A 14,319-nucleotide genomic window follows, 5' to 3' on the forward strand; every position below is an offset into this window, starting at 1 on the left:
TAACTGTAAGTAGCTGAAATCTTGCTCTATTTAACTGCATTATTATGCTTTCTGTATCTGTTGTAGTTTTCTTTAAAAAAATAGGAGGCATTATATACGGAACGCTGTAATATGTGGAAAGAAACCTGCCCTGAACAGGGCCAGTTTTAGAGGTCGCCCCGTGGCTTCCACAGAAGAAAAATATAATCCACAGATTCTACTGAAACGTTTGCTACTCTAAAATCAGGAAAAGTAAATCTGCATTTTTATTTATTATAATAAATAACAGCAAAAACTTGCCATAACCTAAATTTCTTATTTACCGACAGATGACAAATTTCTTTGAGGCAAACTTAATTTACAAAGAAGAGACTGCATATCATGTGACTAGAGGACTACCCTTTGAAACATACTCATATGCTCTCTTACAAATCTGATACTGTGTACATACGAGTAGCTCATTTCCTAGGATAAATATAGTAAGTACCATAACAGACACGCGATTTAAATGTTTAGTCCGCCAACATGCAACCACATAGAACTATGCAGTCCTCACCAAGCCTTCTTAAGTAGCCAATGAGAAGAATAACACTAACTAGAAGAATAGGCAAGTGCACCTTTGGGAAAAGCATTAAGGCTGGGGCCACACGAGCGCACAAAATGCGTCCGTTGTTTCTTGTCTTCCTTGCTTTTAAATATAAAAAAACAAAAGAGAGGCGAATGCTACGCTTTCTTCTGACTCCATTGCAAGCAAAATACTACGCACCGCATTCTGCAACTGTGTGATGTCCTCAGCAACGTCCGTCATAAAGTACGATCGTTGCAACGGACGTACTTCGTGCCCTCGTATGGCCCCGTTAACGTATGTTATCTGTCCGCTATAATGATATGCACTTGCTTCTTTGTAAATTGAATTTGCCTCAAAGAAACTTGTCATCTCTGGGTAAATAAGATCTAAAAGTTCGCAACGATGGTACATTAGTATAAATATTTTGTTTTTTGGATACTATCTATTGTCTTGTCTTCATCTAAAAACCATTCTGTTTATTATACAAAACACAACGTTCAGGAGACTGGATTCTGTCTCCGTCTTCATGTGAAACCTACTCAGTTGGGCCCAATCGATAGAGCTAGTCCCTATCTCCGAAGAAAAATAAACAGGACGTTTTTTAGTTAAAGATAAGACTATGGATAATGTCCAAAAACATAATATTTGATGGCTCGCACTTAACGAGATTTTTATTACAGTAATTATTTTCTCCAATTCAATTATTTTATTAAAGTCATCTGTAAAATATAATATATACGGGTATATTGGATTCCTATAAGTTCTATTCAGGTCACTTCCTCTAATATATATATGCTATAAGTTGTGGCATGGCAAAAATGTAGATTAATGTAGGCCGTAACATTAATTAAAGGAAGTAGGACTTATACAAAGTAACGGACATATAACAGAAGCGCGATGAATCACATTTTATCACCGAGCAGTCTGCTCTAGAGCTAATTTCCTAAACTTGTTTCCGAAAGGTGCTTGTTTCGAATCTCAACCGAGACATCGGCTGTCTTGTCTGAGATTTTTTGTGGCCTTCCTCAGTCCCTCCAAGCAAATGATAGGATAATACCTGAATCAGGCCACGACCTCTTCTTTCCAAATCCTTTCCAACTCATTTATCTATCGTCCTTCCACTTGACGCTGCACAGTATCGACGTAGAGAGCATCGTACACATCCCACAAAAAAGAAGTGGTCTCATCAGACGCCGTCGAGAAGCTTTTAAAGATATTAAGGATGTCATTTGATATCGATAAATCGATACGTTTTGATATCGCGTAAAGTAACGATGTCGATATCAATTCAATATATCGACATGCTGCTAATTTCCTGGTAGCGTAAAATTACTCTTCTTTACATGAAAGTGCTGAAGATTCGTATCTCAGTCCATTGAAGAGAATCTGGGGAGACCTTTCACTTGGTTGTCGGGAGGCAATCGAGCCTGAAGATGAGCGTCTAGGGAAATGAGGCCACGTTCGCAGATAACGTACCTACATATTGCATAAGTGATGATGCCTAGAATGGCTACGGTGTTGTGAATAAATATATGCCCTCAATTTTTTAGTAACCTACTTATGTTTAAGACTAAATTTGATAAACCATCTTTAACTGAACAATGTAGAAAATTCTAAACAGAAGCAATAGCTGGAATGCATTATGAATATAAACTTCTTGGGTACCGGTAGGAAACTCCGCAGTGACTGAAACTACGGTCAAAGTGGTTCCGTAACATTTGATCTAGGTATGGCATATCGAATTTTATTTAAATTGGTATTTGTGGTTGGATGCTAGGTCTTGCAGAAAGATGGCTGACAAACATGATAAAACCAATACTTGATTTTATAATTTTGTTTACGCGGTACTATAAAAATACACAATGAATATAGTGAATATATTTAATCAAATTTCATAAGTTATAATCGTTAAATAACGCAATTTTAAAGGCAAGTCTCTGGTATTATCACGAAATTGTTTAGTAATATATAGTCCTTGAAGTTTATTGTTAACAGATATGAAACTTTAAAGACGCTTGTAGATCCTAATTGCAGAGAAGTTTAATTTAAAGAGAATGTCTTTATGCAAATAGTGTACAATTGAGATTATAAAATCCAAGAACTTCAGGCACTTGCCTCTGACTCTTCAGTGCATCGAACCCACTGACCCACAGCGAATTTCTACTCAAGTAATTGTAAAAGCCTACCCTTGTAAGAGACCTTGGAGGCCCATAGTGTTTTGAGACGACGAGGTTCCCACATTTTCTATCTAGACAGTCAGCTCACAGATGGCGGTGAGGTTGTCAGCCTTACGCTTCGGCCTAACCCCCAGGAAGATTTCTGGTACGCATTTCTGTTAGAAGCTAAGTCGGCCCCAGAGACATAATGGGGCTGGAAGGATTAGGTTAATTGGAAATTCCAATTACCTCATTGGGTATCGAACTCGCCACCTTCCGGCCTGCAGCATAGTGCCTCAACCAACTACGCTACCGCGTGCCCCACTTTACTGCTCCTGCACTATTTCTAATACCCGAGGAGGCATAGCGTTTCCTTCAATTATTCTGACAGGAGGCCATGGCAAGAACTTACACATTAACTGTCTTACTAAGGTAGGAATAACTGAAAGACTAGGATGAAATATTAATCACCAGTTACGTCCCAGACAATTTACAAATTCAATTTTGAGCACAATTTTTAGTAATAACTTATGAGAGTCTGTTATAACTTATAAGTGTTGAACAAACGATGGGAGAATTAAACTCGAAAATAGCTGAGAAATGCAATAAACGCGCGACACGAAAATTTTATCTCTTTTTTTCATCACGTTAAAGGACCTGATTTTCACACATTTGGTCCTGAGGAAATTCGTCATAATAATTTTTGTTTTGAAGAAAGCAGTCTTCTTGGGTGTGGCACCGTGTAGATGTGGTGTTAACCGACGTTTCGGAGGATCGTATCGCCTCCATCTTCAGGGTAGAAGGAAAAATAAGAAAATCCGCAAGCAAGGAGACCGTGAGAACCGGTAAAACAGACAACAGACAAGCAGTCTGCTTGTACCGGTTCTCACAGTCTCTTTGCTTGCGGATTTTCTTATTTTTCCTTCTACCCTGAAGATGGAGGCGTTACGTTCCTCCGAAACGTCGGTTAACACCACATCTACACGGTGCCACATCCCAGAAGACTGCTTTCCTCATAGTCACCGCCGTGAAAACCTCAAATCTTACAATTTTTGTTTTGTTTTCATTTCAGTATTTCCCATATAAAAATTAATTTTACCAATATTCTTGTCTTCTTTGTTCATTTTCCTCCTGGTTTAGAAGATAAGTTTCTTGTGAAGGATTATTTTTGAAACATTCTTGTAGATTTTGCTCTTCAAGTTTTCCTTGTACATTCCTCTTCTCTGTCTCAAAGGAATAAGACAGTTTTTTTGTCTTCCTTCTTTCCGAATTGTGCATAAGATTCACACATTTTGGGGTACCCTATGCCTGATGCTAGGCTTTCTTTTTGAAACAAGTTAGTGAAAACATTTTCCCTCTGATATTTTTATCTTATGTTTACACTTTAAAATACACGATAGAACTACGTAAAATAAAGGACCCTGTAAACTCACTGGAGTTAAAACACTTTTTGTTGTAATTTTAGTCCCCTAACACTGACTAATGGCCGTCCGCATATGCACTGAGCTCCAGGCGTTAGTTCTATCTAAACGTGAAATCAAAATGTGTCAGAGGCCCTTGAGATCAAGTACACAGACTGAAACACAATTGTTGTGATCCACAGTTCTGGTCTGCGTACGTTCCGTGCCAGGCACAGTATAAAGATGCCGTCCAACTGACGCTGGAGCAGATCAATGTGATTCGACGCCTGGTAGACAGCTACAGCGCCGAGCTGCAATTCGTCACATCCTCTCAAGGTGAGTCTACAAGTTACTGACTGCATATGATCCCTCCTGTGAATGCATACACTGAGTATGTCGTCTATCGGTCTGCGCCAATAGTCAAATCTTATTGCAGATTCTCAACAATACGAATTAAGATTGGCCATGGAAATAGATTAAAGAAGAAAGCGTCCTTATATTGTCATGTGACTAATAATAATGGCTTCTGGATTTCACCATTGGATTTAGTGACACTTCTTTATAATTACAGTCAATTATAACAGCTCACTTATGACCTCCTTCTGAACAGCGTCTGTCTTACGAAACTCTATGAAGAATCTCGGTGTCATCTCTCACTATATCTGACTGATATCTGCTACTTCTGAATGCATGAATCAGCCTCTTGTATAACTGCCATGCGGCCAGGATAGAAGTCACCATCTCTTAGAGTTCCTCTGTTCTGTTTTGTTATCATGTTAGTGTCCTTGTTAACATTCGTTGCCGCGGAAACAAATGTTTACCTAGCCGTTGATTAGCAAAAATGACTTCCGCTTCTTCTATTATTTGGTTTTAGGCAGTGTTTACCTATCCGTTGCCTAGAAAATGATCATATTCGTCACAATATGAATACCAATATTAAAAGGCCCCACTTCTATACACGAATATGTATGGAAGAAAAAAAAAATCGGTCGTAGAACTCGACGAGAACTGAAGCCAAAACCGACTGTGCTGGCGAGGACCAGCAGCAGTTTAACAGACTGACGGACTGACTCTTAATCACTCTGGAATTTCGGAACTCAAAATTCTTCTGGACTCACTTCTCGTAACTGCCCCTGAACTAATTCTATCACTCCCTTCTCTTATAAGTACTCCGCACAGACCCCGCGGAAAACACCGTCTCTATTGTTGATGAACTCACCGCTTTTATAGCACGGTCCGATATGCGAAAACGTGTTTACCGAGTCGTTGCTTAGAAACGGGATGCATAACCCCGTTGTTCCACTGCTGCTTGTTGGGCCGTGTTTACAGAGCTGTTGCCTGGCAACGTATTGATCATTTATGTTACAATATTTTCACGTAATTTCCGCTGTTTCCACAGAGAAGCTTGGTCTCGTGTTTAAAAACATATCTTTGCTGTGTAAAATAAGGCTAGAAGCAGTGTTGTCACTTCTAGATTTCTGTAAGATAAGGTAAAGTTAGATTACAGAGAAAAAGCGAGACGTGAAATATTGGCTACCGTGGCGGATCTGTGGGGGAAAACGTGCCGTGCCAGGTGTCGGAACCAGTGTAGCGGTAACCATACACTCCGTACTTCCAAGTAGTGGTCAGAAGAAAGAAGAATCAAATATTGTACGCGGGAATATCTGATCCGAAGTTTTTTAAGACTTCCCATCTAGGAAAATGTGAGCGTAGAAGTTCAATGTTGCCCTCTTTATGTGAGTTTTTATCAATCCAAGCACACTCTAATAACTTTACATCTAATGAAAAAAGTAAGCTTTAGTAAAAATATGAAGAAATTTGAAAAAAATCCCTATTTATGTATTTCATGTAATTTTGCACACCACATAAAGAATGAACGCATAGGGTGGAGTGCAGTGTCTACCAGTCTACCTGTATCTTTTTATCTCCGGATCTATGAATATCTGAGAAATATTGTATACAGGATCTACAGTAAAGTTTATTGTGCAAATTCGTCAAAATTCTTTACGTAACGGCACATTATAACCCAAATATTGCATGTCCGAAACTGAATTTTTTCAAACAGTTTAATTACGATTATTCGTACAATAGATTATTTCTTCATATATATATATGTATATATATATATTTACTGAAGTCTCTCAGAGCTACAAAGTTTCTTTGAAGGAGAATATTTAAAGAACTAAAAAAGGTAAAGCTAAGCCTGTAACAGACCATGGAGGCCCACAGAGCTGTGAGACGTCGAGGCTCCTACATTTTCTAGACAATCGGCTCACAGATGGCGGTAAGGTTGTCAGCCTTACAAGCCGGCCCCCTGTTGTATAATTGCAATAAATGAATGGCAAAGTCAATGAGGTGTGCAAAATAGCAAAGAAGGCATTTCGTTCATAATTGCAACTTTTGTTATTTCCCTACCTTTAGTAACATCAGCGTGGCTACCGTGTAAAGCCATTAGGGAGCCTTTATACACCAATCCTGCTTTATCTCTAAAGGTGGGTGAACTATATCAGATGTGCAGACAGACCTGGCTTCCGTGTCGAGCCCCTCTAATCCCAGTGGCCTTTCTCTCATTGGTTCTTTTTAAATTTATGAACTACAGCGTCAAGAAATCCACGGTATAAATTATTGTGATAGTAGCACTACTGTTCGCGACAGCTCCCGGAATCAGTGTAGTGAAATATAAACAACAGACACTTAGTTCCCAGAGGGCAATGGCGTAGAGGAGAGGAGAATTAGTTCTTCAGTAGTCCAGTCTTCCAAGTTTGTTCTCTCTCCGTTCTTTTTTACCTTATCTTTTTATTCTTTCTTTTCCTTTTTCTTTCTTTGTGCTTCTTCCTTTCTTACTCATTTTCGTTTTTTATTTACTGACATGACCGAAACCCGGTATAGTGAAGTCAGAATAGTCGTTTATTGCTAGGCAACGACACGGTAAACACATTCCCGCGGCAACGAATACGCATAAAACAATCGAGTAACTTCCGTTGCTATGCAACGGTTCTGTAAACAAGTCTTCCCAACAATAGAGAGGCTGTATTTTCTGCGTTGTCCATGTAACGTTGTATAAAGAAGACTTCAGTTGAGAAGAGTTAGTCGAGTATCAAGACGCCAGCCTGCCGGGATATGAACTTGGGAGCATAGCAATTGAACTGAGTTGGTACTTGCAAAATAATGGGAAGTAAGGAATTAGGCTGTGGAAAGAAGTCTTCATGTGTGATTTAAAGGGAAGTGAGACTCTTATAAATCCGTTGCCAAGATACGACTAGTGAAGACTGAGAACTATAGTGCGTGTGTAAGTGTGAACTGTAAAGTGTGTAGATCAGCGGCAGCACTGTAATTGTCTGTAGTTCTGAGTTGTGTGAATGAAATGTCAATAAATCCAATCATTCAATCAAAAAGCCCTTTTACATGCAGAAACCCCTAAAATCACATACATATATGTATTCAAGTATAAAGTACCTAGTTATGTAAGAAACTTATGCCGGTTTTGGCTGTAAGTGTCTGACGTTTAAACGATTGAAGTCAGGGATATGAACAGAGTCCAAAAGAAAAAGAGAATGTTGAACGAGGGAACAGAATGAATGGAGATGTTTGAAATTCCGCGGGGATTGTAAACAGAACTGTGACTCATTACTTAGACACAGACAGACAGACAGACAGACAGACAGACAGACAGACAGACAGACAGACAGACGGGGCTTGACGTTCGCACCAGCTGCCAGCGGTCTGCGGACGGCAGAAGTGCGAGTTCATTATCCCGACAGGTTGCTTCTAGTGTTCTCCAGTCGCACCAAATATTCCAGTATTGTGTAGGGTAGGGTTTTAAGAATAATGACTTTCACGAGCGAGGTAACTGCGACTGATCCTTGCATTCTAACGCCCTTCTCGTCCTTCTTGATTTGACGTTTTGTATCGACCTCTTAACCTCATAACAAATCAACTTAAGCTCGAGCTTAATGTTACTCTTCCCACCTCTTTTCTGGACTTCGAATTCTGGTTTTTCGAGAACTCATCCAAACAAAATTCTATATGGATTCCTTCTCTACCTCACATTACCCCCACGACCTGTCAATTGTTGCACCCTTCGTTTCTGTAACCTAAAATACTAGATGAAAAGTTTCATGTCATGCAGTATCTTTTGCTGCTCCCTTAGAACTCCTTCATCCCTATCAGGTACTCGCCTTCTCCTGACAAGTTTTTAAAACAATGATAATTTTGGAGGCACTGAGAAGGTTCGAGAGAAAAATAATAAGCAAAATATACGGACCAGCAATGGAAAATAATATATGGAGAATAAGATATAACGAGGAGATAAACGTGTTATGAAAGGAGAAGATATTGTAAGATTTATCAAGTCACAGAGAATAAGATCGTTGGGGCATATCGAAGGAATGGAAGGTAATGCAATGACTCCAAAAGGAGAAAAGGAAGACCCAGAATAAGATGGCTAGACAATGTTGGGAACGACCTGAAGAAGAAGAAGAAGGTGAAAGCATGGATAGAGAAGATGAGGAAGAGAGAGCTGTGGAGACTGTTGTAGAGGAGGCCAAGGCTCACCCATGATTGTAGGAAAGAATGGTAGGTAGGTGGGTAGGTACGTGGGTAGGTAGGTAAGTAGGTAGGTATGTAGGTTGGTGGGTGGGTGGGTTGGTAGGTAGGTAGGTAGGTAGGTAGGTAGGTAGGTTAATTTTGGAGAGTTCTACTATCTGGAATGTAACCACGCGCAGACCGTTGAAAATCAACCGGCGTTGCGGAGGAACATGTTGCTAACCTCTTCAGGATCGAAGAATGAGCAAAGGAAGAAACCAGCGTGAAGCAGGTAGCAACGTCGGTTGACGTCCAACAGACTACACGACATTATATCCTAGAAAACATTAGTTTTAATAACCACCTTTCCGAGAATTTCAGATTCTACACAGTGATAATTTTAAACCTCTATAATACGTTTGTAAATATAGTTCGAAAGAAAAATAAAAATTCGTCTGTTAATTTCGTCTTATTCTGCCTTTGGTCAGTCAAAAATAACATAATCCAAATTACTGGCCTGATTTCGATTTACGCTTTACATGGTAGACTAAACTACCAGTATGTTTACCGGTTTTGATTTTACTTACTCTGGCTCTAGCACTACTTTAATTACAGCTTTAATTAGCTGTCATATATCTTTATTTATTCCCTTAACAGATATATGTGAAATTTCATTTAGGCAGCTGTACACCTGCACTAACACGTCTAAGTCCCGCCAGCTTTAACTCATTTTATGGCCCATATTTCATAAGATCCTCTTTAGATTTTTGTTGTCTATCGTCAAGTATTCTCGCCAACTATGAAGTTTCTTGAACAAACGCTATAGAAAATCACCCGTATAATATCAGTATTGTGGTGTATAGACCCTTTTCTAAGAGGTGACTATGTAAACAGCCGTTACTAGGTAACAATAAAGGAATTGTTACGATACATGACGCGTACAGCCGTTGCTATGTAGCGGTCGCAGCATATGAGTGCGCGGTGACGTCACACAACATTAGAAGAGGTGATGCAGGCGGTGTTCTCTGTGTGTCCGCTCCGAGGCTATATGATGCTACTGACCGTGTTCTGTTCGGCGAGTCAGTGCAGTACTGTGCAGTTAAAGGTTCGTTACCAGGAAACGTCTAGTGAAGACATTGCAGAGGAATAGCCATTATGGAGAGCGGTTACCAAGTAAGTCTGGTGAGTGTAGACTGAAGAAACTTGAGTGTGGAGTGATTTGTAGTGTGGAAATCAGTAATAATGTTATAGTTGCTTGCAGTTACGACCTGTAGTGGTAAATAAATCTATTCATAATTCAAAGCCCCATCTATAGTCATTAATACACGTGACAGTATGTATCAAGTATGCGCCACAGTGAGCGGTACTTCTGACGAGGTTAGCACGTGTTTGAGAAATGGCCCGTTCTAATCCCAGCAGGGACATCTTGACTGAAATGTGCGGTGCTGTTCCTTAGTCTCTTCAGGTAACTGCCTGGATAGTGCCTTAAATATACCACGACCTTTACCATTCACGTCCTTTCCAGCATATCAGAATTATCAAATCATACCGACCATTTGACACTACATAGCTTAAGACACTGTAGCGCCGTTAAACAATCAAGACACACTTAATAAAGATAATAATGCAGAATACGCAGTCAAAAATATGTGTGGGAAATAAATATTTGCATAAACATATTCCAAATCCATCACGTATACTAGTATATATACAGTCGTATTAACTGTGCTCCTGTGATCCCTTTTCAATACGTTTGCACTCTGTGTGCAACGCACTTAATATATCTAGACAGCGGATACAAATGGTGCACAGACAAAACGCATCTTTCAGTGCCTCCTCTGTAGCCGTACATTTGCTTAAATTTGTTTTTGGAAGCCGATGAAAATCCAGGTACATCCAGCCCGGCGAACCGCACTGAATCACAATTGGCAGCTCGACATCTTCCCAGGTAATGTTTCTTGAAAAGTTTACTTCAGCAGGAAGCTTTGAGAGCAGATGAGATCTAGAATTTCGTGACGATGGTAGAGTGGTGCAATGATTGGCTTTTGGACAGTATACAGCATCCAAATTGAAACCCCGCGTCTAGCCATTAAAACGTGACAATATATACACGGCTGTCTACCACGGCGACACGGGAGACACAAGCACACCAATGTAGAATTCTGAAATTGTGTGTGGTAAAAGGTATTCTGCTGCATACAGTAGCCGAGCGGCCTAAGGCATGCACTGTTTTCGCTCGCTCGGTAGCCGAAATCGTGGGTTCGAATCCCACTCAGGGCATGGATATTTAGTATTTGTGTGTGTGTGTGTGCATGCGTTTTTCTGTGATTGTGTACAGGTAGAGGCTTCGCGACGGTCTGATCACCCTCCCAAGGTGTCCTATTGAATGTCTAAGATCTAGTAAACTGAAGCGAAAAGGAGAGTTTCATGGAGACAGGCCAAGGCCCAAATTGGGGCCGTAGCACCAAAAAGAAAAAAAAAAGTATCCCAAATTTATATAACTTATTTGTATGAAACACGCTGGGATTTCATAAGGGAATTGCTAAAAACAAACTTAATCAGAAATGTCTACCTACATCCCACATGGATATCCTACTGGAAATAACAGTACTGAACCTTGTCGAGTGTGGCCAGAATAAGTGAGTACTATGAAATGGGCCTCAAAGTAGAGGAAAAAGGATCTCTGGTCCTACCCCGCATGACACACGGTCCAGTGATTGAGATCAGCTCTTTCTAACGGGCCCAACTGAGTAGGTTCATCCTGCCTCATCCACCTGAGGACGGAGGCAGATCCAGTCTCCGAAACCTTGTGTTTCTTTTTGTCTTCTATATACCAGACAATGGATAAAGTCCAAAATAAGCCTAATACACGTAGTTCTGTACACGACACATATAGCCCAAAGTGGTCCGTGTTACAGCCCGAAGTGACTCCATGGCCCTGAGTCTTTCTCCGAAACTGACGGTTGTATGAGGGCTAGGCCTTCTTGGCTCTTGCACCGCGACCTACCGTGGTCTATTGTGCTTGAAACTGACGGTTATTCAGAGGCCAAGAAGCTCTCCGGCTTGAATGAGGTCTCAGATTTTGTTGCCATGTTTCTAAATGTCCAAAACTAGATCCTCTTCCGAGCATTGTCATCATAGTTAGAACTTCAGAACTTATTTATCTAATATCATTAAATATTGTGCTATCAATTAGGCATTGTGATCTGGTCTTTTAGAATTCCCGATGTAAATTTGCATGCACCTCTCCTCTTACAAATACATACTACATTCCCCGCCTATCTTCTCCTTGACTTATTCACACTAAAAGTGTTATGTGAAGTGTAAATATTGTGAAGCCCCTCATAAAGTAATTTTCCCGTCCTCCTGTTACATCCTCCTCTACATCCACCCTTTCAACTCAATACAATGTTCTCGATTACAATACATATTCCTTCCTCAGGGTGAGAAACAAAGTTACACACTCATACGAAACGTGTAAAATTATAGTTTTTTATTTAAGTTTTTAGGTACGAAACGAGAGAATAAAATATTTTGAACTGAATGACAAAGGTAATCCTGGAATATGTTGATCTCACATATTTCATGAATATAGACATAGTTTTTTGGGTCCAATTATTTGAACTTTGTCACTTTTTCACATGACATTATTATGGATCTTTATATCATTATTTGCGCTGCATTTTGTTGGAAAGATGTGAACATATACATAACACAACCCTCGTCAAGATTTCATTCTCTAACAACGCTAAGCCTACGGTCCAGTAGGGGTACTCGGACACCGAACTGTGTTCCTTATAACGTCAATCGTGTTTTTCGAAGTGGTGTGCAGAGCATTGCTAGTGGACTGTCACAAGTAGCTGCAATCTGTGATCGTTTGAGAGGAAATCGATATAAGCCTCATCGCTTGTATAAAAATACAGATCCCCACATTTTCTTGTTTTGTGTTTATCGAGTTTATCGATTTTATAATTTCAAATTTGAACATCAGTTCTTATTTTGCAGTCAAAATATACGTTATGTACCATTAGAAACATACACCGCTTGAAGTGTGTAGAGGAACATTACGATAGGTCTACACTCAACTATGTATTTATTTGCAATTTTGGGGGCTTTTAAAAAAAATTAAGATCACCTATTAATTTTGTCATTTCCGTCGTTACCGAACTGTCGGTGCCAAAACTATGGATTGATTGCGAAGAAACTCGGTATGATCGATCCATAATAAATTTTGAAGGGTCATTATATTTTGATTTAGTTTGGCTCATTTCATAGGTAAATATGACTAAGTACGTGAATGATGCCCCTTGAGTTCTATGGCACAATTACCTCTTGAACATATTCACATAAATTTTGACCGCCTCTGTGGTCTAGTGGTCAGAGATCCTGGTTACAGATCCCAGAGATCCGGGTTCGATTTCCGGCACTACCAGGTCTTCTGAGAAGTAGTGGTTCTGGAGCGGTGTTCACTCAGCCTCGCTAGGGTAATTGAGGAGCTATTTCAAGGAAATAGCGGCTCCAGTCTACAGAACAGAGATTAACCGTCGTTAGGATCCGTTGCACTGACCACGCGACACCCCCTATCCGCAAAAGTTGGCACTAACTTCGCCGACAAGCGGCGGTCGCTCGGTCGGTATAGTTAGTTTGCGGACTACAGGCCACGGAGTTTGTTTGAATGCACTTAGGTCATACATAAATATTGCTACGTGTAAGTTTCACTCATAAGCACAATAGACCACAGTAGGTCGCGGTGCAAGGGCCGAGGAGGCCTACCCCTCATACATACAGTTAAGTTTCACTCAATAGAAACCATTATAATGATAACTTTATAAACTACAACAACTTCTAATTTATATTTACATATTTTACGGATACTGTTGGTAGCTATTTTACACCAGTAATTCGTCGCTTAAGGCTGTGGATACGGTCTGTAAACTGTGACGTTAGGTGAAACAACGTGAAGTGGATAAAATTTACTGCATGAAACTTGAGAAGTGAGTAGGTTGTGTTGATAACCCAACCTCTGAAAGATGCCTACAAGAAAACGAATCAGCCACACAGATATCATGTGTGATTGTGGGGCCATAGCTTATTTAAGATTTCGTAATATATGACACAAACTCCGTCCTAAGTGCAACAATTTATTGTAGTTCTTTTGCCTTCTCTTCCTGTACACTACATGTTTCGGCCGTAAATGGCCATCATCAGGTGTATTTCTCTCACATAGCTGTTACACTGCACGTAGTTTAAAATTTAAAAACACCAGCTTTCTTAATTGTTCATTTCTCCGTTGTTAATAGGTCCTGATATATCAGAATCCCCTTGCTGATATTTGTCAGATATGTATAAAATCTTTGTTAACTTACATAGGTCAATTCGATTTTTGAATTTTGATATTTTTAAAATCTTCAATTTAAATTTAAAAATTTAAAATTCACAGGAATATCTGCTCTAGGTCTACAATGCTGCAGCGGCTACTTCTTGCTTTAAGCACCGTTCAGGTATTATTCTGTGCAGGCTCCCTATGTGCGTGTCGCTGCTTATCTTTGATACGTGTGCCTACAGTGCTGCAGCATTGTAGACCTAGAGCAGGTATCCCTGTGAATTTTAAATTTTAAAATTTAAATTAAAGATTTTAAAAATACCAAAATTCAAAAATAAAATTGACATATGTAATATTATATTTAAACAT

The 14,319-nt window shown here is 39.7% G+C and overlaps 1 protein-coding gene across 1 annotated transcript in view; it reads left to right on the plus strand.

Annotated features, from left to right (window-relative positions):
- Positions 1-14,319, plus strand: part of LOC111864512 (dipeptidase 1) — a gene marked incomplete at its 5' end in the record, with an annotated part of 138,007 nt that overhangs the window by 43,240 nt on the left and 80,448 nt on the right. Inside the window, one exon of the mRNA XM_033751465.1 lies at positions 4,307-4,439. Coding sequence (XP_033607356.1) covers positions 4,307-4,439 — 133 coding nt within the window. The remainder of the gene's footprint in view (positions 1-4,306; positions 4,440-14,319) is intronic.

This window comes from Cryptotermes secundus, unplaced genomic scaffold (assembly GCF_002891405.2).
Source record: "Cryptotermes secundus unplaced genomic scaffold, Csec_1.0 scaffold948, whole genome shotgun sequence".
Lineage (NCBI taxonomy): Eukaryota > Metazoa > Arthropoda > Insecta > Blattodea > Kalotermitidae > Cryptotermes > Cryptotermes secundus.